Source organism: Oncorhynchus tshawytscha, linkage group LG14 (genome assembly GCF_018296145.1).
Source record: "Oncorhynchus tshawytscha isolate Ot180627B linkage group LG14, Otsh_v2.0, whole genome shotgun sequence".
Classification (NCBI taxonomy): domain Eukaryota; kingdom Metazoa; phylum Chordata; class Actinopteri; order Salmoniformes; family Salmonidae; genus Oncorhynchus; species Oncorhynchus tshawytscha.
This window is the reverse complement of record NC_056442.1, coordinates 3,180,156-3,202,269: the sequence shown is the minus strand read 5'-3', so window position 1 is coordinate 3,202,269 and position 22,114 is coordinate 3,180,156. Positions and strand designations below refer to the sequence as shown.

The 22,114-nt window shown below is 46.1% G+C and overlaps 1 protein-coding gene across 1 annotated transcript; it reads left to right on the top strand.

Moving 5' to 3' along the window:
- Positions 1 to 565: 565 nt before the first annotated feature.
- LOC112235384 (eukaryotic translation initiation factor 5B) lies at positions 566 to 21,059 on the top strand. The gene is made up of 22 exons (XM_042296811.1): positions 566 to 704; positions 4,792 to 4,914; positions 5,070 to 5,136; positions 7,624 to 8,368; positions 8,870 to 9,090; positions 9,187 to 9,436; positions 9,538 to 9,624; positions 9,761 to 9,832; positions 9,930 to 10,222; positions 10,309 to 10,527; positions 11,166 to 11,233; positions 11,702 to 11,843; positions 12,080 to 12,211; positions 13,953 to 14,135; positions 14,354 to 14,515; positions 15,892 to 16,023; positions 16,676 to 16,807; positions 16,903 to 16,979; positions 17,109 to 17,273; positions 20,266 to 20,404; positions 20,519 to 20,680; positions 20,915 to 21,059. Exons 1-22 carry the CDS (start codon positions 670 to 672, stop codon positions 21,020 to 21,022), a joined length of 3,714 nt encoding a protein of 1,237 aa, XP_042152745.1. The 5' UTR covers positions 566 to 669; the 3' UTR covers positions 21,023 to 21,059.
- Positions 21,060 to 22,114: the final 1,055 nt, after the last annotated feature.

Genomic DNA, 22,114 nt, shown 5'->3' with positions numbered 1-22,114 from the left:
TTCCCAAAACTAAAATATGTTACGAACAGAGTGGACTAAGTTCTATATATTTTACCCTTTGTCAAAGTTGTAAAAAATAGCTTTGTTTAGGAGTGTAAGGGTGAAATGCCAATTGACTTATTTCACACGCACACTTCACAGAGTGGCGTTCCCTAATTGAAATATGCAAATACATGCTAGAAGGTGCCAATAGGATCTCGCTAGCTCGAACACAGTGCCCACTATGATTAATTTGCTCTCATTGAAAATGACATGCTGCAGTTTATCTTGGGTTGATTATAAAACTCTTTGGCCTAGCGGTTAGTGTTGAACCAGTAACTGAAAGGTTATTAGTTTGAATACCTGAGCCGATAAGGTGAATAATCTGTCGATGTACCCTTGAGCAAGGTACTTAACCCTAATTTGCCCCTGGGATGCCGTACTACTGGCTGACCCTGTAAAACAACACATTTCTTTGCACCTGTGACAATAACAATACTATTAATAATGCGTTACTCCATTATACCTGCGCAATTTGCGCAGTGAAGATGCCCTTCACTTCAGTACAGGCAATAGAAAACGCTCTGCAACTGCGCAGGATGTGTGACCAACCCCCATTGGACCAACCATATGTGCTGTATCGGCGAACAACGAGGCTGAACATTGTGGATAACATTAAAAACAAGGAGAATGGGGAAGAAACAGAAAAAGTCAGGCGATGACAGGTACACGATAGTGTGGCCCGTGTGTCATACGATTTGAGAAAGTTGTGATGTATGCAACAGACTTCTATGACTATAACTGTTGGCTAGCTAACGCTAGTCGTACAGGCTGAGCTGGCTAGCATTAGCATGATACTGAAGCCATGAGTTTCATGTGGCGGCAGATTGCCTTGGCTAGGCCTCCCGTCTCGGCTTATTCATAAGCTAACGTTATCTTCGCGCACTTGTTTTCTACCTTTCATATTGACAATGAATTAACCAATTTATATCTCGTATAAACATACTTGATACTTGAACAACAGAGACACGAAACCTATTATTCTCGCTATTAGCTAGCATATGTTATGCAGCTACATTGGCATCCTACTACCAGCTAGCTAGCCAGGCTCCATGCAGTCACATAATTAAGTTAATTTCCATTAGCTCGTGAGCTATCTAACTTAGCTACCTTGCTCGCCCACTAATAGGGAAACGCAGATAACTATGTTGCAATTCTAGGAGGACATTGTCAGCGAACTATTGCTGAATCTTTGAGTCGCTGACAACACAAGTGAGGACCTCCAGCCTGGCTATGCCCCATTGCCTGCAACATCATCCCTTTTCATTGTGCTGTCAGAAAGGGCCCTCATTCATTGTCCCAACTGTCGCCTCTATGGCTTGAGTATCCATTCAATGGCTGTGACCCCGTGTGAGTAAACATGGTCATTTGCGATTGATACCCCAGAGATTTGTTGTTGTCCTCAGTTTGGTGGGGCTTCAGAATAAAGCAGTATACTGATCTCAATGGTTAGAATATATATACTATTTCCATTGCCAAGTATGATGCTTTACGACCAAAAGTCTTAACCAATGTTGTTGTTCATAAATTGATACATTCCCGAATAGAGATGTCAATTGACACTGACTCACGTCTCATTACGACATAGCCCTACAATGGCTGCTTGTCTGCCAAGTGCACAAATCTACACTAGCTCCTTGTAGTAGGCACTCTTATCCACCCTTTGTAAGTCATGACCAGGTGTCTGCTTTTGACTGTGGGAATGAGCCTTGACAGATAATAGACAGAGCGACAGTAGGCTAAGTGTCTTGGTGGCGGCGGCGGCTGCCATTTAAGTTGATAATTGAGGGATATATATTGACTGACCTGCCGTGATGGTGAGCTCTCACCCCTTGTACTGTATACTGCTGATCTGCAGCCTGCTCCTGTTCCAGTCAACTCTGCTGTGAGGTCAAGATGATACCAGGCCAGGGCTAAAGATGGTGCTGAACAGCAATGGCGGAAGGATATTAAAGCTTGATTAACTATGGTCCTCTCTGTTCCCCATAACCAACAACTATTATAGGTCTGGTCCAGAAACAACCACTAGCCCCTAACCCTAAAGGCACTTGTATTTAAGCAATATTCCTAGTAGTTATTACAGGTAAATTAGTGAAAGGAATAACATTGATAGAATAGGATAATTCCATCAACATCCTGTCTATCAGCTGCTTCTTCATGATTTTATTACCCAGAGGCAAGAGTGTCTGCACTGTGCACCCTGTGTGTTTCACCCGGGGTTGGGCCCTGTTCCTTCTAACATAGAGGTGTTTTCCACTGCTGATGCAACAGGCATGCAAGGAGGCTAGCCTCACCCTCTGTATAAAGTCTGAGGCCTGAGCAGACGTAGGGCTTTTAGTCTCAAAGATCCATGTGCTGCTTCAGGTAAGGTTATTGTGGTTGGATTGTGGATGGTTAGTAGTTGAGATGATCATAATGGTCATTACAGGTTAGGGACTGAAGTTGTTTGTCTTTCATGTTTGGTTTTCATCTTCACCCGTCTGACATAAGACTGAAGGTCTAGAATTATTATTGCATTTTTTGGACTGAAGGCGTAACAGTGTCAAGTGTGCAGCTGCCATTCAGGTGGTGGTGTTGTTCTTGTTGGATGCACACTTCCCACTGTCAGGGTTGATTTGTGGCCACCAGCAAGTAATTTTAGGACCGCAGTAAAGCCTTCAAATCTGTCAACATTTTCTGTTGACAAGACTTTTTAGTGTCCTGTGACTGACTGGGTCTGACTGACTGACTGGGTCTGTCTTTGTTGGACTGACTGACTGGGTCTGTCTTTTGTCGGACTGACTGACTGGGTCTGTCTTTTGTCGGACTGACTGACTGGGTCTGTCTTTTGTCGGACTGACTGACTGACTGGGTCTGTCTTTTGTCGGACTGACTGACTGACTGGGTCTGTCTTCTGTCGGACTGACTGACTGACTGGGTCTGTCTTTTGTCGGACTGACTGACTGACTGGGTCTGTCTTTTGTCGGACTGACTGACTGACTGGGTCTGTCTTTTGTCGGACTGACTGGGTCTGTCTTTTGTCGGACTGACTGGGTCTGTCTTTTGTCGGACTGACTGGGTCTGTCTTTTGTCGGACTGACTGACTGGGTCTGTCTTTTGTCGGACTGACTGACTGGGTCTGTCTTTTGTCGGACTGACTGACTGGGTCTGTCTTTTGTCGGACTGACTGACTGGGTCTGTCTTTTGTCGGACTGACTGACTGGGTCTGTCTTTTGTCGGACTGACTGACTGGGTCTGTCTTTTGTCGGACTGACTGACTGGGTCTGTCTTTTGTCGGACTGACTGACTGGGTCTGTCTTTTGTCGGACTGACTGACTGACTGGGTCTGTCTTTTGTCGGACTGACTGACTGACTGGGTCTGTCTTTTGTCGGACTGACTGACTGACTGGGTCTGTCTTTTGTCGGACTGACTGACTGGGTCTGTCTTTTGTCGGACTGACTGACTGGGTCTGTCTTTTGTCGGACTGACTGACTGGGTCTGTCTTTTGTCGGACTGACTGACTGACTGGGTCTGTCTTTTGTCGGACTGACTGACTGACTGGGTCTGTCTTTTGTCGGACTGACTGACTGACTGGGTCTTTCTTTTGTCAGACTGACTGACTGACTGGGTCTGTCTTTTGTCGGACTGACTGACTGACTGGGTCTGTCTTTTGTCGGACTGACTGACTGACTGGGTCTGTCTTTTGTCGGACTGACTGACTGACTGGGTCTGTCTTTTTGTCGGACTGAATATGAAACTCATATTTGCGTGAAATGTGCTAATTTGATCAAGGCTGCAAATATTTGAAAATCCCACACATTCGTTGCTAGTTTGTATCATTTTGCTGCTAACACGGAACCCAAACCGGCTACGCGCGTGTGCCGTCGTGCATAAATGTATTTTGTCCCTCCACACCAAATGCGATCACGACACAAAGGTTAAAATATCAAAACAAACTCTCAACCAATTATATTCATTTGGGGACAGATCGAAAGCGTTAAACATTTATGGCAATTTAGCTAGCTAGCTTGCACTTGCTATCTAATCTGTCCTTTTTAGCTAGCTTGCTGTTGCTAGCTAATTTTTCCTGGGATGAAAACATTGAGTTGTTATTTTACCTGAAATGCACAAGGTTCTCTACTCCGCCAATTAATCCACACATAAAACGGTCAACCGAATCATTTCTAGTCATCTCTCCTCCTTCCAGGCCTTTTCTTCTCTTGACTTTATATTGCGATTGGCAACTTTCATAAATTAGGTGCATTACCGCCACTGACCTCGTTCGTCTTTCAGTCACCCATGTAGGTATAACCAATGAGGAGATGGCACGTGGGTATCTGCTTCTGTAAACCAATGAGGAGATGGGAGAGGCAGGAGTTGCAGTGCGATCTGTGTCACAAATAGAACTGACTTCTATTTTATCCCTTGACATCGCAGATGCTTGTTGGTGCAATAATTGAATAACATAGATTTCTACATTTATTTTGCATGCTCGCTCACGCGACGCAAGCGGTGTAGTCAGCCTGTAAGCCTGCATTTTTTGTAACATAGCATATGGCAGAAATCTGCATGGAGATATGCTTGATAATGCTGTCTTTTACCATGTGTAATGTGCATCATATGTGATTTGCGTAACTTTGTTTCAGTGCCAAAGACGGTGGCATTGACCTTGATGCCCTAGCAGCAGAAATCTGCATGGAGATATGCTTGATAATGCTGTCTTTTACCATGTGTAATGTGCATCAAATGTGATTTGCGTAACTTTGTTTCAGTACCAAAGACGGTGGCATTGACCTTGATGCCCTAGCAGCAGAAATCGAAGGAGCGGGAGCCTCCAAGGAGCAAGGTAAAGGAAAGGCCAAGAAGAAGAAAGACAAAAAGAAAGACGATTTTGAGTAAGTCTTTATTTCTCTCTCTTCGACAGTAATGAACGCTCCATTTTAAAATAACCAAGGAAGTAAGAACCAACTGTTGGAGGGAAATATTTCTACACTTGCCTTGGACTTTGCAGCCTACTGTGTATTGATCATAATGATTTGATCTTTAACAGTGAAGACGACATCCTGAAGGAGCTGGAGGAACTGTCTCTTGAAACCACAGGAGCTAAAGGCAGCAAGGTGAAGTGTAGCCATATGCTAATCTTCAAATGTAATGACCCTATACCAGGCTATAGCCCAATGCTAATCTGCATATGTAATGATCCTATACCAGGTTATTTCCCAGTGCTAATCTGCATATATAATGACCCTATAGTAGGCTATAACAGGGTTTCCGTTAGCCAGTAATAGCCGGCTTAAAAAAATAAATTAGAAAAGCTGATAATGCGTTTTAGCCTATTGACGGAAATACCAATTGATGTAAATATATTTGACCGTTCATGCTTATTCTTTCTATGGATTAATTAGCATAATTTAGTGTAATTAAATTGCCGCTTGTGTATATTCGTTATGCATCTTTTTAATCACATGTGTACAGCATACAGATACTGAGCCTTAAACCAGGAAAATCTGTCAGACAGAGCTTTTATAAGCCCAATCATTGCACAACAATTGTAAATGCAATCGTGGGTTGAAAACATTTTTGTGGCCACGATTAAAAATACCTGCTATTTTTTTATTTCTCTACTGGTAATTGAAGCGTGCTTCCCATTCGTCATTCAAATACACAGGCAACGGAAGGCAGGCTTCATCAGGCTTCACACACCACTTTGCAATGAGCTGGAGGCAGTAAGCCTCTTGAAAATGTATAGCTACTTAATTGTTTGAAACCTCAACGTTTTATGACATTATGAGGCGTGTTTTACCTTTTGCTTCAAAGTAGACTAGGCAGAATCCCACCATATCCGTGGAGGAAAATATTTTATATAGACTATAGACTATTTCTCTTCTTTTCTATTGGTTATCAACTTTCTTTCATTGTCCTGTAGCCAAATGCACATTCCCGCCTAGCCTACTGCCTTGTGCACATTGCTGACTTAATAATCTTAAAAAATAATATTTTTTAAACATTTAAGCGAAATGTTCTGATCTGTTGCGCCCGACTCGTTGCTTTTTAAAGTATGTTTTATGTATCTGAGGTATACTAGTTGTATGAATTTGGGATCTATCGTTCTACAACTGTCCCAGAGTCTGTTTGGGCTCTTTCCATCTCAACAAACGGACCAATAGAATAGGTCAACTTTTCTACTATGGGGGATAGTAGATTGACAGGCACATGCACAGTGATAAAAGGCTAGGGAATGCTAAGGTTTCCCTAAGTAAATGTTATTAAATTGCCAAAATGATATAGCCTGATTAGCCTACTCCTGTCTATACAGAAATCAATACAATCATTTAAAATAGGCTGTTAAGCATGATTTGGCCACAGAGGATCATTAGCCTCCTCCAGCCTTAAACATGTTTAATATGTTGTGGATTGTTTTAAATCCCATTGCCTACAGTTGGAAGGAAAGGCAGCACATGTGGAAAATGCCAAATAGATTATTGTTAAGTTATGACTGTCAATGAAAAGAGGCCCAGCCAGACATATTGGAATATTTCGAAATTCAATCATGGGAAAACATAGTTTGGAAAGAAGCATGGCTATTGCTGTAAAGAGAAGACAATGAAAACACTCTGTAAATTCAATCTGAATTTACAATCTGTAAATTCTCAACTCAATTGAGCGTACAACAGTAGGCCTATAGCCTATCTTATTGGCACCAGCAGAGACATCGGTCATATCCCCGTTAAGTGCGCTTTGCTCAAATTCACTCTTTATCATTGTCGTGTCTGTGTCACTTAAAAGTTTGTTTTTGGACTATAATTTTCCTCCTCCAGTTTAGATGGACGTCAATATTCTGTCACCCTTTCCAGTAGACCTATTATATTGTCAGTGTCAGCAGTGTAGGCTACCCTGTCATTTGTCATTTAAAAAAAGATTCTGCTAATGTCTGCAGTCATATAAAGTGTAGTAGAATTGCATGAAATGTGTTTTTATAAAAGGCCATATTTGTTTTATGTGCACAGAAAGAAAAAATGTATCTGATATAGCCGAGGCCTCGAGCTCCGCCACGCATTGAACAGTCTTTTTTGCGAACAGTGATTGAGTTATATTATTAATCAAAATGTTGACTGTCCGATTTACTCCTTAAGAATAGTAGGTTATCTTACATAAGTCTGCTAATGCGATGATTCATGGAATGCTTTATTATAAAGGGGCATTTTTCCTGGGAAAAATAGCTTCCCCAAACTTGAAACTCGCTGCCTATTTTTGCTGTTCGTCACTCGTCTTGTTGGCTGAGGAAAAGTTAATGTGGACAGATATTCTAACATCTTCAAAGTGCGCGGTAAGAAGGACACAGGTCACTGCATCCTTGACTTGCATGTTCTGTTAAAATGAATTACCATAATCTAAATGTGATGACTGTTATTCTGGGCACGTGGGTAGACGCCTAGTCAGGGTATGCACCCAATGCATAGTCCTATGGGTCCAGTCATGTCTGGCGCCACAGTTTCTAACCGGAAACCCTGGGCTAATAGCCCAATGCTAATCTGCATATGTAATGACCCTGTCTGGCAAAGCACATGCCTCTATGGAGCCCTCATCACTTCCGCAATCCACAGAAACCAGACGCCACAGACGAGCCGGAGAGTGCCGCCGAGCCCCCGCCGCCCACCAAAGCAGAGAAGAAGAAGACACGGAAGGGCAAGCGAGCCAGCCTGGAGGATGACGACGGGGACGACGAAGAGGTTTCGGGTATGGGTGACGTGGAAGACGAAGACAAGCAGAAGGACAAGAAGACGTCTGCTGCCCCCGCTGTTGCTGCTGCTGGCTCAGACTCGGAGGACGACGCCTCACGGACCCGGAGGAAACCCAAGGCAGGGAAGAAAGGAGGCCGCAAGGAGGCCTCGGACGAGGAAGAGGAGGATGACGATGGAGGTGCGAGGAAAGGAGAGGGGGGAGGGGAGGATGATTCAGATGATGACGACTCGGTGGACGCATCGCAGGCTGGAAAGAAAGGCAAGAAGAAGAAGGGCAAAGCCAAGGCAGACAGTGAAGAAGAGGAAGAGGAGGAGGGAACCTTCAAGATGAAGACGGCAGCTCAGAAAAAGGCAGAGAAGAAGGAGAGAGACCGCAAGAAGAAAGAGGAGGACAGGGCTAAGCTGAAGAAGCAGAAGGAGAAGGAGGAGGAGAAAGAGGGGAGTATTGAGGTTGCAGCAGTGCCTAAGAAAGAGGTAGTGAAGAAGAGTGAGCCAGCGGTGGCCCCAGCAGCAGCCTCAACCCCAGCAGCAGCCCCAACCCCAGCAGCAGAGACGGAGGCAGCAGCAGAGATTGAAGATCAGGAAGGGGCTGATCCTCAAGGAGAAGGTGAGATTTACAATTGGTTTATATTGTATCCATTCCACAGCCTAAACGGCAACACTTTACAATGAGTTGCCCATATGCCATGTAGGAACTACTTTCGTTTTAAGAATGTGTAAATGCTTATCTGTACCCATTAGCTGCCGATGAGGTGCTTGAAGCAATTAATGGTAAGAGAAGGAAACAAACAGATTTCTGCTTCAAGGTAGCTTGTTAGATGCCTTAATTTTGCTGGATCCCAGGATGAGCAGCATAATACATACAAATACACGTGTTAATGTGTAGTTGCATGCAGTTACAATAGTAGAAGTCTACTGATCTTAATTCTGTACCCATTAGCTGCCGATGCGGTGGTGGAAACAATGAATGAACCCAATGGTGATGTTTTCAAAGTAGTTAAAAGTGGCGTTACTGTGTAGTTACATGCAATTAGTCCAAAATGTAGAAATGGCTTGCATAGTTACTGTGCTGTGACTGATTTCTGTCGGGGGTTTTGTGCTACTTCAGAAGAGGAAGGGGGAGACAAGAAGGGCAAGAAAGACAAGAAGAAGAAGAAGGGGGACAAGGAGAAGGAGAAAGAGGAGAAGAAGAAGGGACCCAGCAAGGCCACAGTGAAAGCCATGCAGGAGGCTCTGGCTCACATGAAGGAGGAAGAGGAGCGTGCCAAGAAGGAGGAAGAGGAGAACCTGCGTCGCCTGGAAGAGCAGGAGGCTCAGAGACTGGAGCAGGTTAAGCACGCACACACACACACACACACACACACACACACACACACACACACACTGACCTCTTACCAACTGACCTCTTCAATGTAACACCTACAGGAGCGTCTGGAACAGGAGCGCAAGGAGAAGAAGAAACAGAAGGAGAAAGAGAGGAAGGAGAGGCTGAAGAAGGAGGGCAAACTGCTGACCAAAGCCCAGAAAGAGGCCCGGGCCAGGGCAGAGGCCACACTTGAACTCCTGAAGGCCCAGGGTATTGAAGTGCCATCCAAAGACGACTCAGTGCCAAAGAAGAAGCCAGTGTACGGAGACAAGAGGAAAAAGAAGCCCCAACAAGCACAGACCCCTGAAGGTAACAGCCTCTTCCAATCCACATCAAATACATGTCCAACTGCAAAGTCATCTATCTATTTGTTTGTGCCTCGTCCCTCATTCCTCCTCTTCCCCGGTCAGAGATCTCAGAGGTCATGTCACCCACGTCGGAGACGGCAGAGCCAATCATCTCACAGATGGCAGTGGAAACTCCCGAAGTAGCAGCAGGTAAAGTGGACCATAGATCTTGGAGACGGAGCCTGCCTTAATGTCCTCCGCTTGTTGTCCAGATCTGGGTGTAACGCCAGACAACTTTCATTGCCTCAGTCACATTTTGTGTCATTTCTTCCTGTCCCTCCCCCAGAGGTAGAGCAGAAAGCTGAGTCTGCAGTTGATGACTGGGAGGCTATCGCTGAGACCATCGATCAGGACAAAGGTAAGACAGGACAGACTTTAGGTTTTTAGCAATATGGCAATATCTCCCAAAGGCTTGGTGGCTTACACCTCACATAACGTCTCTTCTCCCTCTACAGAGCTGAAGACGGTCCACATTGAGGTGAAGCCAGAGACGCCAAAGCAGCCCCAACAGAAACCCTCGTCACAGCCGGAGGAAGAGGACGAGGAAGAGGACGAGGAGGAAGAGGATGACGAAGAGGAGGAGAGTGAGGAGGAAGAGAAGGAGAGTCAGCCTCACACAACGCAGCAGGCCCCAGCCACTAAGAGGAAGGGAGGGAAGGAGAGCTCAGAGTCCAGTAGTGACAGCGACTCAGATGACGATCGCACTAAAGAGGAGCGTATCTACGACAAGGCCAAGAAGCGTATTGAGGTAGTCTTTCACAAACACACATCCTATCAACATTGTTAAACGGTAGAGAAGTGTAATGTTGTTCCCTCTGTGCTCCTCCTGTGTAGAAACGGCGAGCAGAGAATATAAAGAACATAAACCTGGACAAGCTCCGCTCCCCCGTCGTCTGTGTACTGGGCCACGTAGACACAGGCAAGACCAAGATCCTGGACAAGCTGAGGCATACACACGTACAGGACGGAGAGGCAGGAGGGATCACCCAACAGATCGGAGCCACTAACGTACCGCTGGAGGCCATCGTAGAGCAGACCAAGATGGTGAAGAACGTGAGTACTGCTGCTCCTCTCCCTTCAGCTCAGACCCAGTCATACACTGAACAGTGACCGTACAAAACATTAGAAACACCTTCTGTTTTGCCCTCAGAACAGTCTCAGTTCGTCGTGGCACGGACTCTACAAGGTGTCAAAAGCGTTCCACAGGGATGCTGGCCCGTGTTGACTCCTATGCTTCACAGTTGTCAAGTTGGCTGTATGGCCTTTGGGTGGTGGACCATTCTTGATACACACGGGAAACTGTTGAATGTGAAAAACCCAGCAGCGTTGCAGTTCTTGATACACTTAAACCGATATGCCTGGCACCTACTACCATACCCTGTTCAATGGCACTTCAGTGTTTTGTCTCGCCCATCCACCCTCTGAATGGCACACATACACAATCCATGTCCCAATGCTTAAAAATCCTTCTTTAAACTGTCTCCTCCCCTTCATCTACACTGATTGAATTGGATTTAACAAGTGACATCGATAAGGGATCATAGCTGTCACCTGGATTCATCTGGTCGGTCTGTCTGTCATGGAGCAGGTGTTCCTAATATTTTGTACACTCAGTGTGTGTATGGCATTGGAGTTGAATAGATAGTTGGTGTTTTAATGGCTCTTTAATCATTTCATTGTTTCCTCTTCAGTTCAACAACGAGGCCATTAAAATCCCAGGAATGCTGATCATAGACACCCCAGGCCACGAGTCTTTCAGGTAAACCCTCATACAGAAAAATGTGTGTCCACTGCCCTAAATGTGTTTGTCCTGACTGTGTCTCGCTCCGTCTGTCTGTGTGTCCACTGCCCTAAATGTGTTTGTCTGACTGCGTCTCGCCCCGTCTGTCTGTGTGTCCACTGCCCTAAATGTGTTTGTCCTGACTGAGTCTCGCTCCGTCTGTCTGTGTGTCCACTGCCCTAAATGTGTTTGTCTGACTGCGTCTCGCTCCGTCTGTCTGTGTGTCCACTGCCCTAAATGTGTTTGTCCTGACTGAGTCTCGCTCCGTCTGTCTGTGTGTCCACTGCCCTAAATGTGTTTGTCCTGACTGAGTCTCGCTCCGTCTGTCTGTGTGTCCACTGCCCTAAATGTGTTTGTCTGACTGCGTCTCGCTCCGTCTGTCTGTGTGTCCACTGCCCTAAATGTGTTTGTCTGACTGCATCTCGCTCCGTCTGTGTGTGTGTCCAGTAACCTGAGGAACCGGGGCAGCTCTCTGTGTGACATAGCTATCCTGGTGGTGGACATCATGCACGGCCTGGAGCCTCAGACCCTGGAGTCCATCAACCTGCTCAAGGAGAAGAAGTGTCCCTTCATTGTAGCACTTAACAAGGTCAGTCTGTCTGGTCAGACATGCTCATAGCTTACCTCTGGGATGGATGGATAGATGTCTAGTAGAGTACTTGCATGTATTAAAGGCACTCAATAGCCCACAATTCACTGGGAATAAAGCTACCAGGATACAATAGCTTGTGGAAGTCTTTTTTTCACAAGCAGTTAATTAGTTGCCCATTCATGTGACGTGTATTTATGTCCCTTCTATTCGTTCCATTTCTATGTCTACTCCAGATTGACCGTCTGTACGACTGGAAGAAGAGTCCAGACACAGACGTGGTGGCCACACTGAAGAAGCAGAAGAAGAACACCAAGGATGAGTTTGACGAGAGGGCCAAAGCTGTCATCGTGGAGTTCGCCCAGCAGGTCACTAACTATATGAACAACGGAGGGGGAAAGAGTTTTGGCGTTGACAGCACTTTTCACAACTATGACAGACAAAATGAGAGAAAAAATCCAGAAAATCACATTGTAGGATTTTTTATGAATTTATTTGCAAATTATGGTGGAAAATAAGTATTTGGTCACCTACAAACAAGCAAGATTTCTGGCTCTCACAGACCTGTAACTTCTTCTTTAAGAGGCTCCTCTGTCCTCCACTCGTTACCTGTATTAATGGCACCTCTTTGAACTTGTTATCAGTATAAAAGACACCTGTCCACAACCTCAACAGTCATACTCCAAACTCCACTATTGCCAAGACCAAAGAGCTGTCTAAGGACACCAGAAACAAAATTGTAGACCTGCACCAGGCTGGGAAGACTGAATCTGCAATAGGTAAGCAGCTTGGTTTGAAGAAATTAACTGTGGGAGCAATTATTAGGAAATGGAAGACATACAAGACCACTGATAATCTCCCTCAATCTGGGGCTCCACGCAAGATCTCACGTGGGGTCAAAATGATCACAAGAATGGTGAGCAAAAATCCCAGAACCACACGGGGGGACCTAGTGAATGACCTGCAGAGAGCTGGGACCAAAGTAACAAAGCCTACCATCAGTAACACAATACGCCGCCAGGTACTCAAATCCTGCAGTGCCAGACGTGTCCCCCTGCTTAAGCCAGTACATGTCCAGGCCCGTCTGAAGTTTGCTAGAGAGCATTTGGATGATCCAGAAGAAGATTGGGAGAATGTCATATGGTCAGATGAAACCAAAATATAACTTTTTGGTATAAACTCAACTCGTCGTGTTTGGAGGACAAAGAATGCTGAGTTGCATCCAAAGAACACCATACCTAGTGTGAAGCATGGGGGTGGAAACATCATGCTTTGGGGCTGTTTTTCTGCAAAGGGACCAGGACGACTGATCCGTGTAAAGGAAAGAATGAATGGGGCCATGTATCGTAAGATTTTGAGTGAAAACCTCCTTCCATCAGCAAGGGCATTGAAGATGAAACGTGGCTGGGTCTTTCAGCATGACAGTGATCCCAAACACACCGCATGGGCAACGAAGGAGTGGCTTCGTAAGAAGCATTTCAAGGTCCTGGAGTGGCCTAGCCAGTCTCCAGATCTCAACCCCATAGAAAATCTTTGGAGGGAGTTGAAAGTCCGTGTTGCCCAGCAACAGCCTCAAAACATCACTGCTCTAGAGGAGATCTGCATGGAGGAATGGGCCAAAATACCAGCAACAGTGTGTGAAAACCTTGTGAAGACTTACAGAAAACGTTTGACCTCTGTCATTGCCAACAAAGGGTATATAAGAAAGTATTGAGATAAACTTTGGTTATTGACCAAATACTTATTTTCCACCATAATTTGCAAATAAATGTATTAAAAATCCTACAATGTGATTTTCTGGATTTTTTTTCTCATTTTGTCTGTCATGGTTGAAGTGTACCTATGATGAAAATTACAGGCCTCTCATCTTTTTAAGTGGGAGAACTAGCACAATTGGTGGCTGACTAAATACTTTTTTGCCCCACTATATATTTATATTCTGGTCTCTGACATTGCTCGTTCTGATATTTCTTCATTTCATTCGTATGTTGTTATTGTGTTAGACAGGACTTCACTGGTAGAGCTAGAAACATAAGCATTTCACTGCACCTTATCTACAGATCTGCGTATGCGACCAATGAACTTTGATTTGATTGTGTATTCGTACAGGGTCTGAACGCAGCCCTCTTCCATGAGAACAAGGACCCGAGGACCTTTGTGTCTCTGGTGCCCACCTCGGCCCACTCCGGGGACGGCATGGGCAACCTGATCGCTCTGCTGGTGGAGCTCACCCAGACCATGCTGGCACGACGCCTGGCACACTGCGACGAGCTCAGGGCTCAGGTCATGGAGGTGAGGAACAATTACTACATTACTGTCACAGTTTATGGGGACGAGGAAGAATGATCCTCCCTGTTGTTGTCACGGTTAGATTGCTGTTACTTTAGGGTAGTTTCTGTTACACCAGTCGCACTACCATTACGTCAGTGTCAGTGTCATTACCGTTACATTGGTGTCATCTAACACTTAATGTTGTATTAAACTCAACATGTGTCCCTGTCCATCGTCAGGTGAAAGCCCTGCCTGGTATGGGCACCACTATAGACGTGATCCTGATCAACGGGGTTCTCCGGGAGGGCATGACTGTCATCGTCCCGGGGGTGGAGGGACCCATCGTCACCCAGATCAGGGGGCTGCTGCTGCCTCCACCCATGAAGGAGCTCAGGGTCAAGGTATGGAGGAAATGATATGTTGGGCCTTTCTTTATTAAAGAGCACTTGTAGGAGCAGCAGACAGTTCTGACCTGATTTCAACAGGAATGTCATGCTGTCCATGACTTGGCTAGGGGTTCATCCTAACTTCCACGTCTCATTTTCACTAAATAATTCACTGATGTCAATGGCAGACTAAGCGATAATTTGACGATGGAAGTTAGAATTAGCAGCAGGTAGTCTAGCGGTTAGAGCATTGGGCCAGTGACCGAAAAGTCGCTGGTTGGAATACCTGAACCGACAACGTGTAAAATCTGTCTGTGCCTTTGAGCAAGAAGCGCCGTACTACTATTGCTGACCCTGTAAAACAACACATTTCACTGCACCTATCTGGTGTATGTGACAATAAAACCTTTTTTTTTTTTTTTTTACTATTGGCCCCATAATGATGATCTGTGTGTAGTATTAATGAATGACCTGACCCCTGTCCTCTTTAGAACCAGTAGGTAGTATTAATGAATGATCTGACCCCCTGTCCTCTTCAGAACCAGTAGGTATAATGAATGATCTGACCCCTGTCCTCTTTAGAACCAGTAGGTAGTATTATTGAATGATCTGACCCCTGTCCTCTTTAGAACCAGTAGGTAGTATTAATGAATGATCTGACCCCTGTCCTCTTTAGAACCAGTAGGTAGTATTAATGAATGATCTGACCCCTGTCCTCTTTAGAACCAGTAGGTAGTATTAATGAATGATCTAACCCCTGTCCTCTTCAGAACCAGTAGGTAGTATTAATGAATGATCTGACCCCTGTCCTCTTTAGAACCAGTAGGTAGTATTAATGAATGATCTGACCCCCTGTCCTCTTTAGAACCAGTAGGTAGTATTAATGAATGATCTGACCCCTGTCCTCTTTAGAACCAGTAGGTAGTATTATTAATGAATGATCTGACCCCCTGTCCTCTTTAGAACCAGTAGGTAGTATTATTAATGAATGATCTGACCCCCTGTCCTCTTTAGAACCAGTAGGTAGTATTATTGAGTGATCTGACCCCTGTCCTCTTTAGAACCAGTAGGTATAATGAATGATCTGACCCCCCTGTCCTCTTTAGAACCAGTAGGTATAATGAATGATCTGACCCCCTGTCCTCTTTAGAACCAGTAGGTATAATGAATGATCTGACCCCCTGTCCTCTTTAGAACCAGTAGGTAGTATTATTAATGAATGATCTGACCCACTGTCCTCTTTAGAACCAGTAGGTAGTATTAATGAATGATCTGACCCCCTGTCCTCTTTAGAACAGTAGCTAGTATTATTAATGAATGATCTGACCCCCTGTCCTCTTTAGAACCAGTAGGTAGTATTAATGAATGATCTGACCCCCTGTCCTCTTTAGAACCAGTATGAGAAGCATAAGGAGGTGTGTACGGCCCAGGGAGTGAAGATCCTGGGGAAAGACCTGGAAAAGACCCTGGCAGGGCTCCCCCTGCTGGTGGCCCACAAGGAGGACGAGGTGGCCGTGCTCAGGGTGAGACTGGCACATTTAAGCAATAAGGCCCGGGGGGGGTGTGGTATATGACAAATGTACCACGGCTAAGGGCTGTTCTTAAGCACGATGCAACGCAGAGTGCCTGGATATAGCCCTTAGCTGTGGTATATTGGCAATATACTAAAAACCCTTCAGGTGCCTTATTGCTATTATAAACTGGTTAACAACGTAATTAGAACAGTAAAAATAAATGTTTTGTCATACCCTGGGTATATGGTCTGATATATCACAGTTTTCGGCCAATCAGCGTTCAGGTCTCGAACCACCCAGTTTATGTACTGTGTATCAGAGGTTCTTAAAAATGTTCAGCTCGAGACCCAAATGAGAAATTGACCCTGTGACCCAAATCATCCTCCAACCACCCAAATTAAGAAGAAATAGTGTGGGATTATAGATGTATTCGCAACCCACTTGGAACCCGACCCATAGTTGAAGAAACCCTTCTGTGTATGAAAACAGGGCTGTGTCTCAATAGTGTTAGACTGGATCCCTCTGCCACCTACGGCTACATGTCAATGGTTATGAATGGCTCCCTGCTTCCTCTCCTTGTCTTTTTTTTCCATCTCTTGAGTTAGTTACTAGCACACACACACAGTGTATTGAGATCCTCTGTGTTATGATCCCCATGCAGGATGAGCTGGTGCGGGAGCTGAAACAGACTCTGAACTCCATCAAGCTGGAGGAGAAGGGTGTGTACGTCCAGGCCTCCACTCTCGGATCCCTGGAAGCCTTGCTCGAGTTCCTACGAGTGTCCAAAGTGCCTGTGAGTATCACCCACACACACACACCGTATCAAACTACAATATAGTATTGAGAAACTGTGCTGTAATGTTGATGTTTTTCCGTCTCCTCCAACAGTACGCTGGCATCAACATCGGTCCAGTCCACAAGAAAGACGTGATGAAAGCTTCCACTATGCTGGAGCATGACCCACAGTGTGTGACCTCTTCTGTCTTCTCTCCTTTCTATACCCTGTCATACATTTGTTTGATAGGTTAATTACGCTGAGACAGTAACCAATCTGTGTAAACTGGACAATAAAAATCCATGCTGTCCTGTTCTAGGTATGCAACGATCCTGGCGTTTGATGTGAAGGTGGAGAGGGACTCTCAGGAGATGGCTGATAGTCTGGGGGTCAGGGTGTTCAGCGCTGAGATCATCTACCACCTATTTGATGCCTTCACCAAGTACAGAGAGGACTACAAGAAGGCCAAGCAGGACGAGTTCAAGTATGTGAACACACACACACACGATACGTGATACCAACCATAACTTTGTTTTGCTCTCATAGGCCTTAGCACAAGTGATCCACACTCAGCCCATTGGAAGGCTACACCTGTCCTGCCTAGGCTAGGTTTCCAGACAGGACAGTAGGCATGGGGTATGCCTAGGCTAGGTTTCTAGACAGGACAGTAGGCATACCTGGGCTAGGTTTCCAGGCAGGACAGTAGGTGTGGGGTATGCCTGGGCTAGGTTTCCAGGCAGGACAGAAAAAAATCAAATCAAATCAAATTTTATTTGTCACATACACATGGTTAGCAGATGTTAATGCGAGTGTAGCGAAATGCTTGTGCTTCTAGTTCCGACAATGCAGTAATAACGAGCAAGTAATCTAACTAACAATTCCAAAAAAAAACTACTGTCTTATACACAGTGTAAGGGGATAAAGAATATGTACATAAGGATATATGAATGAGTGATGGTACAGAGCAGCATAGGCAAGATACAGTAGATGATATCGAGTACAGTATATACATATGAGATAAGTATGTAAACCAAGTGGCATAGTTAAAGTGGCTAGTGATACATGTATTACATAAGGATGCAGTCGATGATATAGAGTACAGTATCAACGTATGCATATGAGATGAACAATGTAGGGTAAGTAACATTATATAAGATAGCATTGTTTAAAGTGGCTAGTGATATATTTACATCATTTCCCATCAATTCCCATGATTAAAGTGGCTGGAGTAGAGTCAGTGTCATTGACAGTGTGTTGGCAGTAGCCACTCAATGTTAGTGGTGGCTGTTTAACAGTCTGATGGCCTTGAGATAGAAGCTGTTTTTCAGTCTCTCGGTCCCAGCTTTGATGCACCTGTACTGACCTCGCCTTCTGGATGACAGCGGGGTGAACAGGCAGTGGCTCGGGTGGTTGATGTCCTTGATGATCTTTATGGCCTTCCTGTAGCATCGGGTGGTGTAGGTGTCCTGGAGGGCAGGTAGTTTGCCCCCGGTGATGCGTTGTGCAGACCTCACTACCCTCTGGAGAGCCTTACGGTTGAGGGCGGTGCAGTTGCCATACCAGGCGGTGATACAGCCCGCCAGGATGCTCTCGATTGTGCATCTGTAGAAGTTTGTGAGTGCTTTTGGTGACAAGCCGAATTTCTTCAGCCTCCTGAGGTTGAAGAGGCGCTGCTGCGCCTTCCTCACGATGCTGTCTGTGTGAGTGGACCAATTCAGTTTGTCTGTGATGTGTATGCCGAGGAACTTAAAACTTGCTACCCTCTCCACTACTGTTCCATCGATGTGGATGGGGGGTGTTCCCTCTGCTGTTTCCTGAAGTCCACAATCATCTCCTTAGTTTTGTTGACGTTGAGTGTGAGGTTATTTTCCTGACACCACACTCCGAGGGCCCTCACCTCCTCCCTGTAGGCCGTCTCGTCGTTGTTGGTAATCAAGCCTACCACTGTTGTGTCGTCCGCAAACTTGATGATTGAGTTGGAGGCGTGCATGGCCACGCAGTCGTGGGTGAACAGGGAGTACAGGAGAGGGCTCAGAACGCACCCTTGTGGGGCCCCAGTGTTGAGGATCAGTGGGGAGGAGATGTTGTTGCCTACCCTCACCACCTGGGGGCGGCCCGTCAGGAAGTCCAGTACCCAGTTGCACAGGGCGGGGTCGAGACCCAGGGTCTCGAGCTTGATGACGAGCTTGGAGGGTACTATGGTGTTGAATGCCGAGCTGTAGTCGATGAACAGCATTCTCACATAGGTATTCCTCTTGTCCAGATGGGTTAGGGCAGTGTGCAGTGTGGTTGAGATTGCATCGTCTGTGGACCTATTTGGGCGGTAAGCAAATTGGAGTGGGTCAAGGGTGTCAGGTAGGGTGGAGGTGATATGGTCCTTGACTAGTCTCTCAAAGCACTTCATGATGACGGATGTGACAGAAGGTGTGGGTTATGCCTGGGCTAGGTTTCTAGACAGGACAGTAGGTGTGGGTTATGCCTGGGCTAGGTTTCTAGACAGGACAGTAGGTGTGGGGTATGCCTGGGCTAGGTTTCTAGACAGGACAGTAGGTGTGGGGTATGTCTGGGCTAGGTTTCTAGACAGGACAGTAGGTGTGGGTTATGCCTGGGCTAGGTTTCTAGACAGGACAGTAGGTGTGGGTTATGCCTGGGCTAGGTTTCTAGACAGGACAGTAGGTGTGGGGTATGCCTGGGCTAGGTTTCTAGACAGGACAGTAGGTGTGGGGTATGTCTGGGCTAGGTTTCCAGACAGGACAGTAGGTGTGGGGTATGTCTGGGCTAGGTTTCTAGACAGGACAGTAGGTGTGGGGTATGTCTGGGCTAGGTTTCCAGACAGGGCGGTAGGTGTGGGGTATGCCTGGGCTAGGTTTCCAGGCAGGACAGAAGGTGTGGGTTATGCCTGGGCTAGGTTTCTAGACAGGACAGAAGGTGTGGGGTATGCCTGGGCTAGGTTTCCAGACAGGACAGAAGGTGTGGGGTATGCCTGGGCTAGGTTTCTAGACAGGACAGTAGGCATGGGGGTATGCCTGGGCTAGGTTTCCAGACAGGACAGAAGGTGTGGGGTATGCCTGGGCTAGGTTTCCGGACAGGACAAAGGTGTGGGGTATGCCTGGGCTAGGTTTCCAGACAGGACAGAAGGTGTGGGGTATGCCTGGGCTAGGTTTCCAGACAGGACAGAAGGTGTGGGGTATGTCTGGGCTAGGTTTCTAGACAGGACAGTAGGCATGGGGTATGCCTGGGCTAGGTTTCCAGACAGGACAGAAGGTGTGGGGTATGCCTGGGCTAGGTTTCCAGACAGGACAGTAGGTGTGGGGTATGCATGGGCTAGGTTTCCAGACAGGGCGGTAGGTGTGGGGTATGCCTGGGCTAGGTTTCCAGACAGGGCGGTAGGCGTGGGGTATGCCTGGGCTAGGTTTCTAGACAGGACAGTAGGTTTGTGGTGTACTAACAGTCGTTTTCTCTGTCATTCTCCACAGACACATTGCTGTGTTCCCCACTAAGCTGAAGATCCTGCCTCAGTTCATCTTCAACTCTAGAGACCCCATAGTCATGGGAGTCAACGTGGAGGCTGGGGTCCTCAGACAGGGAACCCCACTCTGTGTGCCCAGCAAGGGGGTGAGTGTGTGTGTATATGTAGAGTGCAGTGTGTGTTTGTGGGACCTGTTTCTATCTTTGTAGGATGTAGGAACAGGTGTAATAATATTATCTGACTGACTTCCTCCCTGTCAGTTTGTGGACATTGGCATCGTGACCAGCATTGAGATCAACCACAAGATGGTGGACAGTGCCAAGAAGGGCCAGGAGATCTGTATAAAGATCGAACCGATCCCCGGAGAGGCACCCAAGATGTTCGGCCGACACTTTGAGGCCACCGACATCCTCGTCAGCAAGGTACATTCACAGAGAGGAGAAAGGCAACACTTTTCTTTTCAATGTTCAAATTACCGTGTGGTGGGTTTTCAGGTCAATATAGTGTATCAGATGTTGTAAGTACTCACTGTTACATTGTACCTACAGCAGGTACCCAAACTCTAACAACACTGGGTTCTGTACTAGAAGTAGTGGACCATAATGAGAATGGGGAGACTTCGGAGTTCTGAATGTGGTCTTTTGTTTGTTCTCCAGATCACCAGAGCGTCCATCGATGCCCTGAAGAACTGGTTCAGAGACGAGATGGGCAAATCTGACTGGCAGCTCATCATGGAGCTCAAGAAGACTTTTGAAATCATCTGAACGGAAGAACGGGCACACACCTTCATGTCTTCAGGCACAAACACACAAACACACACCACTGATCATGTGACACCTGATCAAAGACACACACACACACACTTGTTCATCACACCCACGTATGCATACACCCATAAATGGTGGGAGCAGTGCAGTGTCCCACTTTCCCCCTCTCCCCCATCCCCTCTCCTCTGGTGGGTGGGGGAGTGTATTTTTAGAGGGGAAACAGTGTTTTTCTGTGAGAAACCAAACTATTTCCTGCTGTTGTTAACAGTGACAGTTTAGACAGCATCGACACACACACTATTCCAACGTGCCTGTTGTTTGGAATCATCTTGAGTTTTGTTTTTCATTTTGCCGCTCTCTCTCTCACCCTCCACATCCGTCTGCTGCTTGAGTCCTGCCCTCTGTAATCACTCTGGTGTTCAGGCTGGGGTGAGACTGGAGAGGGGGCGAGTGGGAGTGAAGAAAGCTGGGTCAGGCGTCACTGGAACCACAGATCTACAGAATTCAGCAAACTGGGTTTGACAAGTTTGCGTGGGTGCCATGTTGGCACCGGAAGTCGCAAGGAGAATGACATTCCAGCGAGAATGCAAATGAGAACCTTATTGTTATGACACGTTGGTTGCCAACATGGAGGCTAGTTTGCTGAACTCTTTATATCTATCACGGATCAAGGGGAGCTGTGCGCCAAAGGCCTGAATTAGAAGAGGGGAGAGGGGGGGGCATTCTTACCAGAAGTTTTAGACGTCTGAATAATACGACCTTGTCAGTGTTTTCTCTTTTCTTGAATGCAGTTATTTTATGGTCCTTTTAAAAAGCTCCTCCCTTTCTGACATCACCACCACCCATCACCAGCCCCCCCTGTCAGCGCAGTTCGACTGGTGCCTACGGACCTTTTTTTTTACCATGAATGAACTAGGTGACAAAATAGGTGGTCCCTCTCCTCTCTACTTGAGTTCAAAATGTAAAAGATAATAAAAAATCTACATCAATAAAGACATATTTATAGAAGTTGCAAACTCTGCCCCCTCTGCCTTGTTGTATATTTTGGATAATGGTATGAATGGAATATGCATTGAATTCAATTCTATA